Source organism: Saccopteryx leptura, chromosome 3, assembly GCF_036850995.1.
Source record: "Saccopteryx leptura isolate mSacLep1 chromosome 3, mSacLep1_pri_phased_curated, whole genome shotgun sequence".
Classification (NCBI taxonomy): domain Eukaryota; kingdom Metazoa; phylum Chordata; class Mammalia; order Chiroptera; family Emballonuridae; genus Saccopteryx; species Saccopteryx leptura.
Genome location: NC_089505.1, coordinates 132913113 through 132935423, shown reverse-complemented (window position 1 = coordinate 132935423; position 22311 = coordinate 132913113). Strand labels below are relative to the sequence as shown.

The window sequence follows — 22311 nt, the reverse complement described above, 5'->3', positions numbered from 1 at the left end:
AGAAATAACCATACACTTCACACCAAAAAAGGAATACCCAAGATGAGATCTTCACCCAGCACTGGCCTCCACACTGGTGGTAACAGCATAGGGTGACTACTTGTACCTTCTGGGGTGAAGTTCAGATCACACCTCTGGAGCTTTCTCCCCCAGAGAAGGGTGGGACCTGAGGTTTGCTGAAGCTATCTGTATATGCATGTGGATGCCCACTACCCTGAAACCTTGGACTAATGATAATCCACATGAAAAATGATGTGCTTGTGAAACATGTCCTCTTCTATCTCCTTTCTGTAAGCCCCTGCTGGTGAACTATCACATTCTTATCATGCGAAATGAGACAGATAGAAAGAGCATGAGGAAAATGGTGCTCCTATTCCCAGCTTCCCTTGAGTTTAAATATTGATAAAAAGAAGAATGGGGAAGACTTGGCCCTTTCTAAAGGAGCTGACTTTATAGTACAACACCTGCCTCTGCAAATATATATATTTATACAGGTTTATCTGTCCTCTGGGGACTGAGCCTCTTCCTCACAGATTTGCTCAATACAGATTCTAAATCATTTTCAAGATTGGAAGACCCCTCCCCACCTTGCTACTTTTCCTCTTTGGGCCTCCCCTAAAATCGGAGCTCAGAATGACAACAGATGTGCATACTTTGAGATTTCACATTAATCTGCCCATATATATATATATGGATATGGAGATATGTATATATAAATATCCATATCCATATCTATATCTATCTATCTATATATGTATCCATGCACACATCCACTCTTAATTATAGCAGCCACAATTTCACACTCAATCAGTATTTTTTAAATTGTTTCTGCAATGAAGCACATGTTTATAACATTCATAATTTATTAAAATATATTGTTGACTTAAACATAGATACTTCTACACTCTGCAATGATTTATGGTACATTAATGTAAAAGGCAGAATAGGTTCATAACACACCCAACCAGCTTTCTTAAAAAACCATATCTATTAGTGGTGAAAAAGATTATGGAATTAAGAAGTACAAGTTGGCAGTTATAAAAATAGTCACTGGGATGTCAAGTACAGTGCAGAGACTATAGTCAATAATAATATAATAACTATACATGGTGTCAGATGGGTATTAGACTTACCAGGAGGACCATTACATAGGTTATATAATGTCTAATCATTATGCTGTACACATGAAACTAATATAATATTGTATGGCAATTGTAATTGAAAAAAAATTTTTTTAAACGTATCTCTTGCCTTAATTTTAGGGGCCAAAAAATACATTTTTCTTTTATTCACTATGTAAAAAAGTGCCTTTGGAAAAACAGTCACATTTCATGATGGACGGCCCATGTCTCTTTCAAATGTGTCCAATTTCAATGAATGGTCTTCACCTTGGATACCACATTCCAAGCCTCATAGGAACAACGGTGCTTGGGCATGTGCAGTGAAGGTGCAAGATGGATTCAAGATGTTTCAAGTATGCAAAATCGCATGCAGATGTACAAACAGTGTGTCCAGTCAAAGCCAGTTAAGAAAGCAATATATATACAGACACCCGAGAATGGATGAGCGAAAATAAAATCTAACTTATAATTAACATACCGTGCTGTGACACCTGTTGCCTTCCACGATAAGAAGTCTGGGAGATCAAAGAAATGTCCCGCCTTATCCCAGCAAGTCTCTCTCAAGTTCTGCCAAATTAAATATATATTAGAATCAATTATGGGCTTTTATTCCTCTACCCTACTCCTCTTTCAATAATGTCTCAAAATTTTCAAAACAAAAGTATAGCCAACAATGCCCAATACAACATCTACTTGGGTGCTGAGAGAGGGGATGATGTAAAAATGATACCTATATAGGAAAAAAAAAATTGCAATTATTGATCCTTCCAAAAGTGACTATAATTTCCCTTTCATCCCCCTTTGCCAACCTGGAGAAGTAGGAAGCACACTCTGTGAAGGTATGCAATCCATCTTCCCAGAGAAGGCCAGAGGACATTCTTCAAGACATATAAGATTTCAAAGCTGAACAGCTGTAAACTGGGAAGAAAACTGCACTAAGAAATTAATGCATAAAACAGAACATGTCCTGCCCATGAAAAATTCTCCCCACACCAACCGGTTCCCAAGGCAACAGGAAATGTGATTCCTGCCCTCAACAAACTTCTCGTCTAAGCCAAAGAGAATGGCATGTAATCAAGCTATTACTGTACGTTTTTTAAAACATTTATTTCTTCCACACTGCCAGTGTGGTCAGAGTTTCTCTGGCCTCTAGGCTTTTTCTTTCCTCTGCCGACCCTACCTGGAACATTCATTGCTCACTCACCACCCTGTACCCTCCCAGGGTCCACGTCGCCCTGCCCCCCTATCCCTCATTCCCTGGTGAAGCCTTCCAGCATCTCCTGCTCAGGTTAGGTGTGGCTATCACACAACCCACCACCGCACAATTGTGTGTGGGTGTCTTGCTTTCTTTACAAATGGATTGTAAGTTCTAGGAGGTCAAGTACCTTCCTTGCCAGTTTATCCACCATGATATCCCATGACTGTCCCTCTCCTCCACCTACACTGGACTGAACCCTTAGTTGAGAAGTAGAAACTACATGACTCCATTTACCTTCACCAAACCAGGATGGACATGTGACCTGAAACAATCAGATCTCTTCTCCCAAGAATTTAGAAGCAGGATCCAAATGGAATTCATTTATCCTCTGCCTCTGAATGAAACTGGTGGTGAGTTAAACTTGGAAACTGGGAGGTGGCCATTCCCCATACCTAGAGAAGCAAAGCTTCATGAAGGGAAAAGTAAAGCAGACTAGAGGCAACAGCAAAAATGGCTTCCTACCACCCAAGCAACTGTCCACGTCTTGGTTTCAGTTATCCCCTCCCGAGAGGATACAGAAACAAGGAATATAGCATAATCACAAGGGTATCTTTGGGACCCTACCAAAAATCAGAAGTTCAGATGAGACACATTCCAGTGTTTGCTAGAGGGTGAGGCATAGCAGGCACTCAATAAGTAGTTGTTGAACAACCAAACCACTCAATTTCACCCTCTAATATCTCATGTGAGGAATGTCTCAGAGTTTACAAAGGGCTTCTATATGTGTTATCTCCTTAGAAGAATACAGAAGACCTGTTATCACATTTATTTTACAGACACACAACTGGACTTTATCTACATTTGCCCTCAAATTCTATGAGTTCTTATTTCCCCCTTCCCTATCACAACTATGTGGACACAGACATTTATGCATAGCAGAGAAACTAAGTATTACCCCAGGTACAGGGTTCAATTAAAACAACAGTAACATCAAAAGGGTTCTGATGTAAACAGCCCATTTTCTATTCTTGTCATTGCTGATTTGCTTAAATCCCTAGCCATTTGGATGAGAAGTTATATCTAGAAAGGGCTGAACTTCTCTTTGAACACCCACACTTGTTAATATTAAAAAAAAGCAAAACCTAAAAGTTGATTAAATATGCCTAACACAGCTATGAACCGTAGTATCTTTATACACTAACAGGTCACAATAAAAAAATGGTAGTCTTTGAAATTAGTATGTGAGTCAAAGTAGTGAAACTAGTATGCCTTCTGGGTAATCTAAAAAATCTCTTTCCACGTGCTTTATGGTGTCAGTGACTGGTTCTCAGGGAGAAGGAGAAAAAGGTTGCCTCCTCCTTGAGGCACCAGAAATCCAAGGCCAGTCACCAGAAAAGAACCACTAAAAACCATTGCAGCAATAAGCAGTGCTTCAAGCCAGAGGTGAGTAAGCTTCCTAAACTCAGAAAACAATGGCTTCTGTTAGATCTTGTATAGGGTCATTAAAGACCTCGCATAATGAGAGCTTTCAGCCTGTGACCACGCAGACAGCCGCTGTGGACAATGGCACCCACGCAGAACATCTCAAAGAGAGCGTCAGGCCTCTTGCCAGAAAGACACACACTGGGGGTTGGAGGCGCAAGGCAGCCAAGAGCATCATTTCTTCTTGAGACCACTCCAGCATCATTGATTAAAATCAGGGACCTCTCTACAGGACAAAAAAAACCCAGAACAATCTTATTGAAAGTATGAGGTATGCGGCCCTGGCCGGGTTGCTCAGTAGATAGTATGTCATCCCGGTGCACTGAGGCTGTGGGTTCAATCTCTGGTAAGGGGACATATGAGAAGAAAACAATGGATCCACAACCAAACAGAACTAAGTGGAAGAAGTTGAGATGCTTCTCCCCTCCCCCCCACCCAAATCAATGGAAAAATTTAAAAAAGAGAGAAGAAAGAAAGAAAGAAAGAAAGAAAGAAAGAAAGAAAGAAAGAAAGAAAGAAAGAAAGAAAGAGGCATCTTTGAGAATGCACATGGTCTAGAAGAAGACAGACAGCAATACAATAGTCCCTGCTTTCTCCACAAAAGCAGCCTGGAGATTAGCCAGCAAAGGGTAGGGAGACCATGCCTGGACGACAGGGAACGTCTCCAGGAGCATGACCCCCTTACTGCCAGACTACCTGTGAGGACCCCATGCGCTTCTCATGTGGGGCTACCTGGTCCCAAGTGCTTTGTCATCAAATGCCATTCTGACTGAGGGCTTATTAGCCCCTGTAGATTAATGTTTACCTTAGTTCTGTGGGAAGATTCTGTCTGTCTCTCCTCTTCCCCAGCCTGTTCAGTCCTGGGCGAGGGCCACAACCTTACTAAATTAATACTGAATGAATTCTCTTCTGTAACACAGGCCTGCATCAGGACAAAGCGACTGCCCTCGGACACTCCACCGCAGCTGACAGCAGCGCTCCCCTGTGCCTCATGGCCCCCGATTTTTAGGGTGGTTCAATTCTTAGGGTGGTTCCGAGGTGGGCAGGCAATAGCCAAGAGTCGAATACAAAGGATGTAGGAACTGTGGTTCAAATGACAAGGGCTTAGCTCAGTGTCACACAGGGCTACCAGCTCTAAGGAAGTGTCCCTTCCTCCCACTATGCCACAGTCACTGTGAGGCCGCCATATCTGTCAGAGTGGAAGGTTTTGGCCTTCTGGAAGGGTCATGAAGGAAGCTATGGCCATTCTTTATGAAAGAAAGCAACAACAACAAAAAGCGCTCCCAAACACATTTATTTACATACATATTTTTTTAATTTCAGAGATTTTACTTTCAATTCTGGGCAACTCAATTTCTCTGTACCTAGTAACAACCTCCCTGCACAGAGCAGGTCCTCAACACGTGCCACCTTTAGGTGTATCTCATTCCACAGGAGCTAAATCCAGTTCAGACTAGGAGAGCTCTGTGCTGAATGCCTTAAGTCAATCCTCCAGTTACCAAGCAACTAACAAAAATGAGTCTTTTTAAGAAAAAAAGACATCAGCCATGATTTGGGGTGTGACTTGGCAATAAGACTTGTGCATTCCAATAAAAATCCTTTGAGCAAGCAACCCTCCCGTTTGAAAGCAACCAAAGGAATAACTCTTTACTTTTTTTAAATCATGTATTACTTCATACAACTACAGCATTTCTTGGGAGGAGGCACTACTCAAAGTGCACACAGCTGCAGGTCTCAGCAGAGGGTGGAGATAGAAGGATGTCTCCTGGACTCAAGGCCAGGAAGCAGCCACCCCAGCCTCAGGCAGGGAGAGATGTAACCTTCCCTCTCTCTGTGGTGTCCCAGGAGGCAGCAAGGGCTCTGCTTGCTGCTAGATGCTGAGGGAACTTGTATGAAAAATGAAGCAGATATTGCAATGCATGCTGGGAGACACTAGGGTCTAAGAGTAGCATGAGAAAGCAGAGATGACCAGATCCAACAGGGTCATCCAAGTATTTTGTTATTAATTGCAAAGGGACTCTATCTGGGAAATCTGCTGTGGACAGTGAATAAAAGGGAGGGAACAGAGCTCGCTAATTCCCTATCCAATAAACGATCCTGCCTGAACATTCCAAATACTCATGATGTTGTTGTCTTCCAGCACAACAACCCATAAAAAAGCAAAACTGTATCCTCATTCTGCATGTAAGACTCCAAATTAGGGCACAAGCTGATGGGTCAGAGATGAAAGATGTATCAGGAAGAAACTTAACCCCCAAATATCATTCTTAAAAGGAAAATGATGCTGAAAACATCAAGTGGGTCACTATTCCCAACCAGAAACTTCCCAGAAAGAATGAAATAATCGTGTGTTTCAAACTCTCATCCACAGAGAAAAAGATCTAACACTTGACATATTGCAAGACAGACAGATACTCTGAAAAGTATGTGCTATGTGAGTTTCTAAAAACTTAAAACTGACCATTATATTGAAATGACCATTATGTTGAATTTTATATTCAATGACCATTGCACTGAAAATGGTTCAACAGCTCCTCGTGGCTGAGAATCACATTTTATCTCCTTGGCATGGCTCTCAGGACACTTAACAGCCTGGCTCCAGCGTGGCCATTATTTTTATGAATTCTTCTGGACCGATCTCCTGTCACCCCCTCCTCGCTCTCCCTGCCCTGCTCTCACCTCATTTCTTTCACTTCCCCAAATGCATTATGCACTTTTATACTTCCATGCCTCTACTGAGCTAATGCCTCTGCTTGGATTGACTTCCTCATCTTCTCCCATGATCAAATGTCTACCTTTGATTCAAATCCAGCTCAAATGTCACCTTTTCAGTAAATCCCTCCATCCTTTGCTCTATCCTAATTATATATTCATGTGCTTAAATCTACCTCAATATGACAAACTCCTGGAGGGCAAAAGCCAGCTGACTCATGGGGGAAAAAATGCCAAATGTTTCAGGAGGTATAAAGAAATTTAGAGTCAGACTCTTTCAAAGTTAAAACAGAGTTGGAGAAAGATGTGCACAAAAGGAAAAGGTAATTAATTTAAGATGATGTATGACAATAATGTAATGAGCCCAAAACCAAGGTTTGGTGAGTCAGCCTCATAACTTCATCACAATGTTTTGAGTGTGGCTATAGAGCTGCCTCTAATGAGTAATCACAGACAGGGTTCAGAGGACAGAACAGGCTTTGGGGTTGGGGCACCTAGGGAAGGCTTCACAGGGGAAAGATTTTGAGTTGAAGCCATAAGGTCCAGTAAAACCTATGCTACTACGGACAATGGCACCCGAGAAACAAAACCCTGAAATGACAAGATATGATTACCCTGTTAGAGGAGGATTTAACTGTACCTTCAAATAATTGCCTTATAAAATAAAACAGTTCCACTGTATGATTTAAATTATTTAATTTTCAGGAAGTAGATATATATGTATGTATCCTCCCTCCTACCACCACCTTCCCTAGAGCCCGACTGTTGTACAGAAAGGTAAATTTATAATCCACACTAGAGCTGACTTCCCAACCGTAAAAAAGCTGCTCAGAATCAGCAAAGCTGACTTTGCCCGGGAATGTGATCCCACCACATGCGTTAGGAAAACAAGGCTTTGGTATGTGGGCTCAAAGAACTTTGGAGTCAGGCAGACCTGAGTTTGATTATTGTCCTCACCACTTCCCAGCTGTGTAGCTTTAAGTAAATTAATTTCTCTAAGCTTCAGTTTCCTCAAATGACATATTACTATAGCATCTACCTCAGAGGGATATTGTGAGAATTAAATGAAATAATGTAGAAGACCTGATAAGTCAATGAGTTTCACTCTAATTACTGCTACAGAGTTTCATGTTTTTCAAAGCACTTTAACACGCATGATCTCATCTGTTCTGTATAATTCTTTAAGGCAGGGAGGGCAAGAAATTACAAACTTCATCTTGCATGTTAAGAAACTAAAATCCGGCCCTGGCCAGTTGGCTCAGCGGTAGAGCGTCGGCCTGGCGTGCGGGGGACCCAGGTTCGATTCCCGGAGAAGTGCCCATTTGCTTCTCCACCCCCCACCCTCCTTCCTCTCTGTCTCTCTCTTCTCCTCCTGCAGCCAAGGCTCCATTGGAGCAAAGATGGCCCGGGCTGGGGATGGCTCCTTGGCCTCTGCCCCAGGCGCTAGAGTGGCTCTGGTCGCGGCAGAGTGATGCCCTGGAGGGGCAGAGCATCGCCCCCTGGTGGGCAGAGCATCGCCCCTGGTGGGCGTGCCGGGTGGATCCCGGTCGGGCGCATGCGGGAGTCTGTCTGACTGTCTCTCCCCGTTTCCAGCTTCAGAAAAATACAAAAAAAAAAAAAAAGAAAGAAACTAAAATCCAGGAGGGAACCACACCATGACTGTCCCAAGGTAACACACAGGGAAGTGGAAAGACAGACTGAAATGTAGGTCTCTGTGAACCAGCCCAGCACTAGCTCAGGTGTCCATCTCCCTGAAGCAAAATACAATACAGAAGGGCCAGGAGAACTGAGGGTGTCAATGGTGACCTAGATAACACAATTTCTTGTGGGTGGTATTGTCTTTGGAAGGGATGGAAGGAGGAAAAGAGGGAGGAAGAGAGTCAGTCCCTCTAGAAAGAGTTGGCTTTGGGATGCAAGGTCTCGGAACAAACATGAAAAAAAGTAGAAGGGTTGGAGCAGTGGAAAGCTGAGGACATCTTTCATCTTTCTTAATGTCTCATTTTCTGGATCCCTTCACACCCTTCTCATGGCTTGTCTGTCTCCTTCTTGAGTTCCTTTCCTTAGCCACCCTTTAAACATGGATGTTACCAGAGTTCTTGCCTCATCCAAATGCTCTTCTCACTGTTCCTGATGCTGGGCAGTCTCCATTACTCCCATGGTTCCGACCAACTACAAGTCAAACAACGTGCCAAATCCCAAACCCTCTTCTGACACAGGTCTCCTGGGTGTCCTATTGCACCGCTAATCAACACGCCCAAGACGCAACGTTACCTTCCCCAAAATGCTTTCTACCTCTTTGATTTTCTATGTCAGTTGATCCAGTTACCTAAAGAGTCATCTATACTTCTCTCTCATTCCTTACAGCCAATCATCTTAATTTACAATTAATTCCTGAAGAAGTTCCCATCTCTTCATCCCCATGTATCAGTCAGAGTTCTCCAAAAAATCAGAGCCAATAATCCAACAGGAGAATTTATACCACACACACTTGACCCTTGAACAATGCAGGGGTTAGGAGTACTAGCCCCCTGCACAGTCAAAAATTCACATATGACTCTTAATTTCCCAAGTTAACTACAGTCATACTTCAGAATCCACAGAAAATCTGTTTCAGTACCCCAGCAGATACCAAAATCTGTGTATGCTCAAGTACCTTAGAGAAAGCCACATAGAACAATGAAATGAGTGGGTACAGAGAACCAGCTGCATATTTATTGAAAAAAATCTGCATACAAGTAGACCTATGCAGTTCAAACAATATAGTTAGAGATCAACTGTGTGTGTGCGTGTGTGCACACACACATATGTATCATATATCTGAAATCTTTCACATACATTTATATGTATAAGGATTGGCTATTAAGATTATGGAGACTGAAAAGTCTCAAAATTTGCAATAGGCTAGAGACCCATGAGTTCCAGTCTGAGTCCAAAACCTGAGAACCAGGAGACCTAATGATATAACTACTAGTCTGAAGGTTAACAGGCTCAAGACCCAAGAAAAGCCAATGTTTCAGGTCAGGTGTGAAGGCAGGAAAAGAATGATGTTCCAGTTCAAGGCAATGAAAGGGAATCCCCTCTGACTCAGCCTCTCAGTTCTGCTTAAGCCTTTAATTTATTACATGGGGTCCATCCACACGGCATGGCAATCTGCTTTACTGGTAACCTGCTTTACCAATTCATATGCTAACCTCACCCTGAAACACCCTCAGAGACACACTCAGAATAATGTTTGACCTAATGTCCGAGCACCCTATGACCCAGTCAAGTTGGCACTTAAAATTAAACATCACACTCGCATCTTCATTACCCCATTTCCAGTCTGTCATATTCTGTCACCTGGATTACTGCTATCTCATCTAAGATACACTATAAAAATGGCCATAATTCTTCCCCTCCCTGAATTCTTTTTTTTTTATTTATTCATTTTACAGAGGAAAGAGAAAGAGAGAGAGAGAGAGAGAGAGAGAGAGAGAGAGAGAGAGAAGGGGGAGGAGCAGGAAGCATCAACTCTCATATGTGCCTTGACCAGGCAAGCCCAGGGTTTCAAACCGGTGACTTCAGGTTTCCAGGTCGATGCTTTATCCACTGCACCACCACAGATCAAGCCACCCCTTTCTGAATTCATGCCCTTTTTAACATGACTCTGTAGCTCTTCCTATGAAGGGATGAATCTATTTATCCATGACTTGAATTAGGGCTGGCCTTATGACTTGTTTTAGTCATGGAATGAAGGAGTAGCACTGTATTAATTCTCTACTGAGGACTCAAAAGATCTTGCTTCTGTCTTCTTGGAATGTAATGCTCCCATGTGAGGCAGTTCAAGCTGGCCTGCAGGAGAATGAGAGGACACGTGGGCCAAAAGTGAACAATCCCAGCCGAGGCTCAAAGACATGCAAGAAAGCTGGACAAAGCCAAGATCAGCAAATCCTACCAGCAGCCCTACATAGACTCTTGAATAAATTCTGTAGATACCAGAAAAAGCCTCTTTCTGAGCAACCTGCATAAAGAGTAACCTCCAAATGAGCAACCTGCAAAATTATGAGGTTAAAAAAATTGGTGGTTTTTCATATCACTATATATTGAAATGCTTTGTTACACAGAAAAGCTAACTGATACAGTCCCTAACTTTCAAAACTTAGCCCCTTCAATTCCCACCCTATACACAGCCAATTAGAATAGAATGGCCCATGTAAAATGTAAATTTGACTATATAAATACTTCACTAATTCAACAAGTCTTTATTGGGTATCCTCTACATGTCAGGTACTATACTCAATGCTAAGAAAACAAGCAAACAACAGACACAGTCCCCACTTACAGGGAAATTTCAATCTATAATAGTATACTTTATACCCTTCAAAGTTTTCGACTATCTTTGGAGTGAACAATCAAATTCATTATATGACATATATGATCCCTGTCTTACCAGCTTCATCTCTGATCACTCTGAGATACTGCAATATATCACCCATATCCACTGGGCTTTTTCTCACCATTGTATTTTTATTTATACACCCTGCCTTTATTTAGTGCACTCTTTCTGAAACACTTTGCCTGGACAACATGTACCTATCATTAAAGACTCAAGTGTTACCCATACCATGAAATCTTCCCTGACTCCCTTGAGTTAGGTGCGTCCACAGTACGCCCCCATAATACTCTGTGAATAACTCAACCACAGCACTACCCATCATCTGGTTCATGTGCCTGTCTCCTTCACTAGGCTGAAAGCTCTTAAGAGGTAGGGACTATGGTTTTCTTCTTTATCAAATGAGAAGAAGGGAGCTAGAGAGACAGACTCTCGCATGCACCCTGGCCTGGCAACCCCATCTGGGGCCAATGCTCTGCCCATCTGGAGCCATGCTCACAACTGAGCTATTTTTAGCACCTGAGGTGTAGGCTCCACAGAGCCATCCTCAGTGCCTGGGGCCAATGTGCTTCAACCAATCAAGCTATGCCTTCAGGAAGGGAAGAGAGAGAGAGAGAGAGAGAGAGAGAGAGAGAGAGAGAGAAGGGGGAGAGAAGAGGTGGAGAAGTAGATGGTTGCTTCTCTGTGTACCCTGACCAGGAATCAAACCTGAGACATCCACACACCGGACCAATGCTCTACCACTGAGCCAATCGTCTAGGGCCAACGCTGTATTTTCTTTCAATCTTTTTATTCTTAGGGAGTAGCATTGTATCTAATATATAGATGATGAATAACATTAGCTGAATGAATAAGTGAATGAGCAGAGATGTACAAGTTAAGTAGAAATTTATGGAAATGGAAATAAGGAATGAATGGATAAATAAATGAGGTTGTGAATAAGAGCTGTCCCAGTTTCTCTTTTCTCATTCAAGTAATGGCTTTTCATAGTCTATCTTAGGAACAGAGACATCTTCTAGCCAAGCCAGACTGCCAGGAAGATAAATTTCTCTTCTCCGGGTGAGCAGGTCCTTTGGAGAAGTTTCATTTTAATTGGAAAATGGATTCATTCACTTCCTGGCTTGGACTCTCAGGTCAGTGCAGCACCATGCTGAACGGCTGCCAAGCACCACTGGAGAGGGGGCTGCAGCCGGAAAAGCACTCCATCAAATGTTGAATGCTCTGGGACATCTGAGGACAACCTGGTGTCAAGTTCAGGCTGGCTCATGTGGATGTCCCCTCCTCTTTCTTCCCCAAATGTATCTCAACCCAAACTTGACCTATCCCCAACCCATAAAGGATAGGTATTCCTTACAGTTCCATTATGGCATTGCTTTGGGGCTTATTTGGGTATATATCTATCCTTCCGTGTTCATTTATAGCACTGTTCATTTCCTCCAGGGCACAGACAAGGGCCACAACTGAGAAATGCCTGCCCTGCTCAACCTGTAGAAGAAGATCAAAACTTCACAAACTCTTCCTTATGGTGGATACCTAACAGTCCAACATCACAGAAAACCTCCCTTCTCCGAACACTACCTTGCATCTTCTGCGAAGGGTCTTTGTGGAGGACATGGAACACGATGAGGTGGAACCCATATAATTATATTAACCAGTGTCACCCCAATACAATTAAAAATACATGAGAAGGTTATTGTGACCTGACTCCAGTCTTCCTCTTTATCCTCACATGTCAACACCTTCAGCTATCAGCACCGCTACTGGCTCTCCAAATGGGCTGACGCAATGGCAGCTCTAGTAACGCAACATGCTACTGTGCACAGAGGTGACTTGGCACATTCTGCTGCCTCTTCTCCAGGGTCACACTCCAAGGTGAATATCCTGGCTCCAACACCTCATAGGTGCATGGCCTTGGGAAAGCTACTTAACTACTCACTCTTCACTTCAATTTCCTTGCCCCATAATAATTACAGAGAACACTACTACTACCTACACCATAGAGTTGAGGGAACAAAGGAGCAAACATACATGAGGTGGTTGGAACAACGACGTATGACACACAGTAATCACTTCTTAAATAATTGTTCTAATACTAGTTGGAATGTCAGTTCACCTCCTGTTTCCACCTTCAGGAAGGAGCAGGGCTTTGGAGACTGACATACCTTAGTTCAAACCTTGGTTCTCCTACTTGTTAGTTGTGTTGGCCAGTAGTCACCTAATATCTATGGGTCTCACTTTGCTCATTTACAACAATATTTAACTCATAGTATTGTTAGTAAGATTCCATCTAATGAGGTTGTACATGGTCATGTGCCCATCCTGGCACATTTCCGGTAAATGTCAGTTTCCTCCACATCCTTACTCTTCTCAAATTATATGGGGGCCTGTCTCCCGTACTAGACTCTTAGCTCTTTTTAGGGGAGGACTATAACTTATTCATCTGTATCTTAGGAGTTAACATGAAATAACTATTTCTTAAATATTATCAACCATGCAACTATCAGTCCTGGTCTTAGGCTGGTGCATGCTAGGAATGCAGGTGGGCCATGAAGGGCAGGGATGTCCTGGTCCCAATCCTCAAGTTGCATACTGGGTAGGTACAGCAAAGAGTCTGTGTGCATGCGGCACTCAGCAGGAATGTATGTACTGTACAGAATAATTCAAGCTCTAAAATACCAGATTCATAAACTAAGAATGCAGCCTAGTCATGAAGGAAGGACCCTGCTGTGAGCAGGAGGTGGAGTATTACTGAGGAGGGAGCGTCTGACCTTGGTGTGCAGGGAAGGCAAAGACTAAGGAAGATGGGAGAGAGAACAGTCCAAGCTGGGGCAACTGCCTGAGCAAAAGCATAGGAAGAAGCATCCACTGTCTCCTGGGCACAGAACAGGACCCTGAGGGGGCAGCCTGAGAAGTGTGTATGATGAGCAGGAAGAGGCAGCTCTGTGTTGGGATCAGACACTCAAGTCAGAACAGAAAGCATCCACCATCACACCTGAGCAGGGGTGACTTGTACACTCAGTGTTGGGAAGGTTAGGACAATAACAACATGGTGGGATGTCTGGAGGGGAGAAAGACAAGATGTAGGAGAACCAGTTTCTGTGTAGGTCTCTGACACAGGGGGAGGAGAAGGAACTTCGGGAAAGAAGATAGAACAATGGAGGCAAAAGGGAAGATGAGCAAGAGAGAAAATGTAACAAGAAAGGTTAAAAAGAGGAGAAGGAAAGAAGATGAAACTCAAGATAAAAGCAAAAGACAGACAGTGAGAGAAAGGGAATGGGGTGAAAAGAAGAATAGACTGGTTCTGGTTGGGTGGTTCAGGTGGCTGGAACGTGGACCGAGCTAAAGTCGCAGGTTCGATCCCGGGTTGGAGCATAGGCAGGAGTCAACCAATAAATGCATAGGTGGATGAAACAACAAATAGATGTTTCTCTCTGTGTGTCTGTCTCTCTCAAAGCAGTAACTAATTTTTAAAAATAAAAATAAATTTAAAATAGGTTTACCATGAAAAATAAATATATAAAATGAGGAAGAAAAAGGAAGAGAGACAGAAAAAATAGAAAATGAAAAAGATGTGTGAAAAACAACAGCAGGACCATGACAATGTCCCTGTTGAGACAAAACATGGAGAAGGAAGGGCAGAAGCCAGAGGCCTGCTCAGTCAGCACTGTCTCTCCTCTGGGTGACTGATGTCATGATGATGTCACCGCCTCTGAGTCACACGTCCCCCAGAGGAGAGGTGGAAAGAGCCCCGCCTGGGGTGCAGCCCACCCGCCTGGGAAGAGGGGTTAATTCACTGCTTTATTCTCTGGGGCACTGTTCGGTCTAGCTCTAGCCCAGAGCCGACTGACATGAGGAGAGCTTCTCCTTCCGCCCAGGGGGGACACTTCAGCTCCCAAAGCAGTTGGAGCTTGTCTTCACTGAGTTTTCAGGTCCGGGTCCTGGACATGGGACAGTCAGAAAAGATGTGGCAAAGAGCTTCTGTCTCTCCTCTCACTATGGCTAAGGTAAACTGGCTCCACCCCATGCAGTCCAGAAAGGAAACTCGTGCGATGAATAGTATTGAATACACAACAGGGACTCAAAAGGTGGTTTTTCGACTGACTCACTGGACTGCTCTCTCGCATTCTAAGTTCTCATCATGCTGTATTTACAGCCCCGCGGAGGTCTTGTTTCCTCAGACTGCCAGACCTCTCCCCAGGCTCTTTCATCCACCCAGCCTGCCCGGTGCGAGCAGCCACGCCCACCCGGTGCGAGCAGCCACGCCCACCCGAGTGCTGAGCTAATTCCAACACATCTGTCACCCCCAGCCTACATATCACCTCCTCCCAACTCCTCTCCCCTAACTGGGGTAGTATTTCCAGAGTGACCTAAATTTCCATTCCACTAACAGTGCACCGTGATTTTATTTCTGTCCCTCTTCTAGAATATGAGCAGCTTGAGGACAGGGGCTGTGTTGTATTTGCTGCTCTCCCAGCAGTTAACAAAGTACCCGAAATAAACAAAATTTCCAATAAATGCTTGTTGAATGAATGAATGTCCCTAATCGGCTCTGGCAGAAACTCATTAACACCACAGTATTTCTGGACCACTTCTAAAACACAGACCCATTCTTAAAGCCATCATCCTGAGAATATTTGTTGCTAAAGGTGATACCCTATAACTCAGTAATAATAGTGTAAGTGAAACTGCTCTGGAAAGATTTGCTTGGAGCCTCTGAGGATGGATTTACTCTCTCCCTGACTCCTCCCTTTCCCCCAAGCCCTGGCTTGCGAGCTGCTGTGGAAAGAGCACAGGCTCTAGTTAGATCTGGGTTAAAGCCCTGGCTTTCCCACTCACTTGCTGCATGCAGTGAACCTCTCCCAGCCCGTTCCCACCTGCTCCAACAGGACTGACACTTGCTCCCCAAGTTGTCCTTAAAGAGCAATGCACATTTTCTTTCCCTCCACTCTTGGCTTTCTTAACTGCATCTAGAGATACATATGAGAAAAACAGACCTCACTGGTTTGCTTTCCAAAAGTCACCTTCTGCCATCATCATCACCATCTGAACATACATCACTCCCACCAGCACTCTACAACTTACCAAACATCTTCTGATACAGAATATTCACCAACACCATTATACAGACAGGAAACTAAGGCCTATAGTGAAGTGAATTGCCCAACAGCATGCAGATAGCATGCGAGAAGCCTGGGTGAAACCCTGACCACTGGAACTCGAAACGCAACACTCCCTTCACCACTGTCCAGTTGCTGCTTCCCAGGACATGGGAGGTGCTCGATAAATGCTTGCCCAGTGATTCACTCTCTGTCAGGTCCAGGGGCTTGTCTCTGACCCCCAGCCAAAGCCAGACCACAGGGCCTCAGGCCAAGACAACTGCAGGAGGCTTTCCTCTGGTCCTGGTCTCGCCTCATCTCATCTATCTTGGGTTTACAGAATGCCAGCATTAAAGGAAAAACCTCAGGGGTCACGGAGACCACTTGTTCCCACATGCCAGACCACGGCCCGGTGCCTGTCCATGATTAAGAATTTTCACTATTCAGTGCTGAAGGAATATTAACAAAAATGTTAGGGGAAATTAATTATTATTATTTATTAATAATAGGATTAATAATCTTAATAACTGGTAAAAAGATTTTATTTCCTAATTGATTGCTTTGCTTTACTTAGCAAGCTCCAAGACTGTACATGTAGCATTACTGGGAGAGAATGTCTATCAGTGTCACAGCTCGGACCCTTCAGCAAAACCCTGATGAGAGGCAGAGGCCGGGCGGGCAGACCCACTACCTCGGGCAGGTCGCTAACTCCCTCTGCACACATCCTGAGGCTTGCATTTTTTGAGCCAGAAAACACTGCGGATTGGGAATACAAGGCCTAGAAGTCAGACTAAAGCAACTTTATGAGAGGGTGTTGGTATGGGTATTGATGAGGCTTCAGAGTTGAGATCACACCTTCTGTTATTACTGAGGGAACTCACAAGTTTTACCTAATCCATAGCCTCTCCACACAGGAAGAATTCAAAGAGACATGGGCTTTTACGGGGATCCCTGAATTACTTTTATCATTCAAACAGGACACTGGCCACAACTTGATGCACAGAGACAAAGCCTCGAGCAGGGTCTTGGCTGTAAAAGTACTTCCAGGACCCCAGGGTTCAGAAGAGGGGAGGAGCTAGTGGAATAATTTATCCATTGTTTTCAAACTATAAACATTTAAGGTACCATATTTCCACATGTATAAGACGCATTTTTTGCCTGACCAGGCAGTGGCGCAGTGGATAAAGTGTTGGACTGGGATGTGGAAGACCCAGGTTCAAGACCCCCCGAGGTCGCCAGCTTGAGCGCGGGCTCATCTGGTTTGAGCAAAAGCTCACCAGCTTAGACCCAAGGTCGCTGGCTTGAGCAAGGGGTTACTCAGTCTGCTGTAGCCCCCAGGTCAAGGCACATATGAGAAATCAATCAATGAACAACTAAGGAGCCGCAATGAGGAATTGATGTTTCTCATCTCTCTCCCTTCCTGTCAGTCTGTCCCTATCTGTCCTTCTCTCTGACTCTCTGTCTGTGCCACACACACACAAAAAAACATTTTTCAAAAAATTTGGGGTCTAAAAACTGGGTCCATCTAATAGAGTGGTTGTCATTTTTTTTACTTGCATTTCCCACTTTTTTCACACTTGTTTTTGTGTTCATTGTTGAAGATAGTGATCCGTCATCAGACACAGATGAGGACAAGCTAATAGATGGGAGTTTAGACAGTGATGAGGAGTTGTATGAATTTTATGATGAATAAAACTTGAGATCAATAACTTTATGTAATATTTTTTCTCCAAATTTCTTGCTCCCAAGTTAAGGTGCGTCTTATACATGGGGAATATGGTAAATGCAAAGGGAAGAAGAGGTCAGGTCTTTACCAGGTAAAGCTAAAGTAACAAGCTAACATGATGGATCACAGACTAAAGAGGAGCAGCCTGGAAGCTGTGCACCTTAGACACACAAATCTCAGCTCTCTCAAAGTCTCGAGCATGATTCTTCAATGGGGAGTCTAACTTAAGATACCTTTGATAACTTTTTATTCTAGAGTTCATCTTTATCTTTAAAAAAAAATAGGGCAGACAACTGTGTTATCTGGGGTTTGAAACGAAGTGTGAGAAGTAGGTTCTAGCTAGTTCTCTCATCTGTAGAGTAGACAGGGGGACTTGCCTGATAAAGGCTGAAGTTTGACCAGCTGACCTTTACAACTTCTTTTTTATTTTTATTTATTTATTTTTATTTAGAGAGAGAGGGAGAGTGAGAGAGAAGAATCAACTTGTTGTTCCACTTATTTGTGCCATAGATTGCTTCCATATGTGCCCTGACCAGGGCTCTAGCCAGCAACCTCGGCGCTCTGGGGGTAACGCTCTGTCTACTATGCCAACAGCCAGGGCTTACAACTTCTTTTTAAATCCATTTCCTAGAGTTAGAAAACCTGAGCTTCAGTTCCAGCACCACTAGAAGTAACAGAGTAGGGAAGTGGTCATCTACTTAACTCTCTCCATCCTCAGCAACTTGATCTGCAACATAAGTGCTAACATTTACCTCACAGGATTTTCCGAAGAATTGAATAAGATAACACACTTAAAAGCACATAGTAGATATTTAATAAATTCTAGTGCAAGTGTTTATGACATTTGTAAATAGTAATCAAGCAGGGTTGATATCTTAAATAGAATGATGTATCAGCCCTTGCTGGTTGTCTCAGTGGGTAGAGTGTCGGCCCCGCATGCAGACATCCAGCTTCAATCCCTGGTCAGGGCACCCATGAGAAGCAACCATCTGCTTCTCTTCCCCTCCCTCTTGCAGCCAATGGCTAGATTGGTTCAAGCATAGCCCCAGGCACTAAGGATAGCTCAGCTGGTCTGAGTTAGCATTGACTCCAGATGAAGGTTGCTGGGTAGATCCCAGTCAGGGTGCATGTGGGGAGTCTGTCTATCTCCCATCCTCTCACTTAAAAAATAAGAATGTATTAATTATCTCAGAGAGGTGAGAGGACTTTAATTTCAAACTGCATTCACAAGTGTAATGATATCTCAACTTACCCCCAAAACTTAAGGTGGGCTGACAGATTTTGAAAGCAAGTATAATAAAATGTTAATGGCAGACTCCATTAAAATTCTTTCCATTTTTCTGAATTTTTGAAATTTTTTATAATAAACTGTGGGAAAATATGGCTTGCATGGCCTCTTGCACCTGGTCCTAGACTTGGAAGATCCTTAAACTAAGGGACACTCCTGCCTCTGCCTTGCCTCCCCCTCCTCAAGCACTAGCTGCCTTCTCCATAGTAGGTACTAGGCAAACTTGCTTCACTAAGTGACTATATCCCTACAACAGCAGGACAGTTATTCTCCTTTTGAAGATAACAACAACAATAGAAAAGGAGTAAAACCAACCCACATGTCCAGAGAAGTTCTACCCTTCCAGAAGACTCCTGTCTTGCAACTTTTCTGACTTCCGGCCTGCTGTTCCTTTGCCTCAATCAACATCCATCTACCCCAGGTATCCAGAAACAGTTCACCTCGATGAGGTCGATGGTGCTAATGCGTTTCTACATCACAACACATGAGATGCACTTTTTTTAGTGTTTTTTCTAAAGACAGTATTTTCCTCCAGTAGATGTGATCTCCATTTCTGCCACTGTGAGAAAAGAATTCTGTTCAATTTTGGTTTTACATCAAATCATATCATGCAGGCATAAAGCCCACTGAGCTTAGCGATCTTGCTCTCAGCTCTCTGGTCACAGAATGCCGAGACGCGGCTGACGGCCCTGCACAGAGGTCGGGGAGGCGGGCAGCAAGGCGGCCGGGCACGAGGGCTTTCTGACTACAGCTGCTGAGTCTGGCTCCGACCCGGAAACATGAGTTCATTTAGCAAATACGTGCTGGGTATGTTTTCAATACCAACCAAGCACTGTGTTTGGCTTTGGGGACACAACAGCCGAGTATGAATAGACAGATTTGGTCCCTGCTCATATGGAGCTGAGTAACCATCCATCAACCCAAATGAGGAAGGAGCGTGGATGGTGCTGCAGAAGAAAACAAGGCCCTTCACTGGAACAATCCTGATGCCTATGGACAAGTCATTTCACCTCGCTGAAGCCTGCTGTATGCACCTGTAAAATGTGGCAAATAGTAACATTTATCTCAAAAGGCTATATTATATATCAACTCAAGAAAATAGATGCCAAAGTCTTCCACAAGCCATAAAGTAAAATGCAAATAGAGTATTATAATGACAGCTGACATTTATTAAAGGTTACTAGGTATCAGGCCAAGTCCCTTCTTTCTTCTCTCTGATTTTTAAAATTACTTTGTTCGACTCTAAAACTACAAAATACAGCACCTCCTTGGCATACAGCAAGTACGTAAGTGCAAGGATGATAAGGAAAGAACTTGTTATGCAGGTCACTGAAGGCAAGCCATCAGCTGAAACACTCTGTATGTTCAGTTACAAGCCCAGCTTATGGGCAGACCACCCTGGAGAGAAAATCCACAACAGATGCCCTAACAACAGCTGACAGCACTGTCCTCACTGCTCAAAGGCTCGGAGGAATCTGGTCCGCAAGGAACAGGGCCCCGGTATAAACATTCTAAAGAGAGCCTGCTGGATTCAGTATCTGAGCCTTGGATCCTGTTCTCTCGGGGGATGAAAGGAGGACCACGAAGGGGCTGTCCACCACAAGGAGTTACTGCCTCAATCCAGAGCCTTCGGTTCACATACAAAGTGAGCTGTGACTCATGGTAACAGGACTGCAGCCAAGGGGCGACTCTGGGGTGGAAAGGAATGGTAATGCTCCAAACTTCCTTTTCCACAATGGAGAAGAGAAAATTAACTTACTCTCGGTGTGCGGTAGCTCCTGACTTTGGAATGGAGCTACTGGACAGACACACCCAACCATCAAAAAGTGATGATAAATGACTTAATACGTTCATCAACTCATCTGTCGAGATATTTACTGCATTATCGATTTAAATGCTAAGCAGTGCCCTAGATGCTAGGGACACACAATATATTGTAATAAATTTCAGGGTAGGGGTAAGGAGAGGATGCCTTTGGGGACAGAGAGCAGGACCCTAATTAACACTCAAGGGAGAAAGTCAAGGAAAATTTCCCGGAGTCTTGAAGAACTAGTTAGTGCAAGTTTTCCCAAGTAAAGGAAGAGATTATTATAAGTTTTCCAGGCGTAAGGAAAACTCTGAGCAAAGACTCAGAGGGGTATGGGCATGGTATCTTTTAAACCACGGACTAAGAAATTCACCATCTGGAAAGTCTTTCCAGTTCTCTAAGCGTTTTGTTGTAGGAAAAATAATGGTGGATTCTTTGAAAAAATTCCCACAGCCTGGGTGTCAAATCCAAACACCAGGAGGGTTAGTGCTAAACAGGAAGTGAGTGAAGCAGGCTGGGTGGGGACTGCTGTGACATGAGGGACACCTGCCCCTTTTAAAGGGGACAGTCCTACTCGGCTCTGGCCAATTGCTTCTACACAGGAATATATAGAAGTCCAAGATTCCCAAGTCGTTTTCTTACTTTTTTCTAGAAAGTAGAAAATCTAAATTTTCATGTAAAGTATCTTAGTTTTTAAAAGTTAGAAATTAATTTAAAAAAACATTTTTTTTCAAGCACAGGATGTGTCAAACAAAAACCAGATGGGGACCAGATTCACCTCTGGTCTGCCAGCCTGCCGCCAGGGCACACGGGGGGGAGTGAGTGCTCTCTGAGAACAGACAGTGAGGCCAGCAGAGAGCCCAGGAGCTGGAGGCCGGCGGCCCTGGTGAGAATCCTGGGTCTCCCACTTACCTGTTGTGTAGCTTTGGGGAAGCTACTTAAGCGCTCTGGGCCTTAGTTTCCTCATCTGTCTAATGGAATTATACTGTGTCACTGAAGAAATACTGTATATGAATCTCCCCCCGACCCCCATATTGTGTTTTTTAGGAAAATAAGCCCAAGGGAAAAAAATCCCATACTAAATAATGAAAAACTGTCAACCAAAAAAGTTAATGATGAGTACAAGATTATTTTTAATAAAAAATTACTAAGTAATAAAAGCATGAGCATTGTGCTTTAACAGTAACAAATTATTTCAACTATAGAGAGTGCCCTATTATTAATGGTGTTTTTTTTTGTATATACAGCCAGTCTTTTATTCTATACTGGTAATTTCTAAAACAAACAAGACTGTACATTCAATCTTGTAATTTTTTTCTTTTGCATTATAGTGTAAACTTTTTGTTGCTATACAAATATTTATATCTACTCAGTATATAGAGTGATTTTACTTTTATTTATTTATTTTTTTGTAGTGAGAAGTAGGGAGGCAAAGAGACAGATTCTGGCATACGCCTGACTGGGATCTACCAGGCATGCCCACTAGGGGGCGATGCTCTGCCCATCTGG

At 43.4% G+C, this 22311-nt stretch overlaps 1 protein-coding gene across 8 annotated transcripts in view; it reads right to left on the bottom strand.

Moving 5' to 3' along the window:
• The window catches only part of FGGY (FGGY carbohydrate kinase domain containing), a 450547-nt gene that overhangs the window by 370316 nt on the left and 57920 nt on the right, over nucleotides 1-22311 (bottom strand). For all 8 annotated transcript variants that reach the window (XM_066376414.1, XM_066376408.1, XM_066376413.1 and 5 more), the window contains one exon: nucleotides 1600-1688. In XM_066376414.1, the coding sequence (XP_066232511.1) occupies nucleotides 1600-1688 (89 nt within the window). The remainder of the gene's footprint in view (nucleotides 1-1599; nucleotides 1689-22311) is intronic.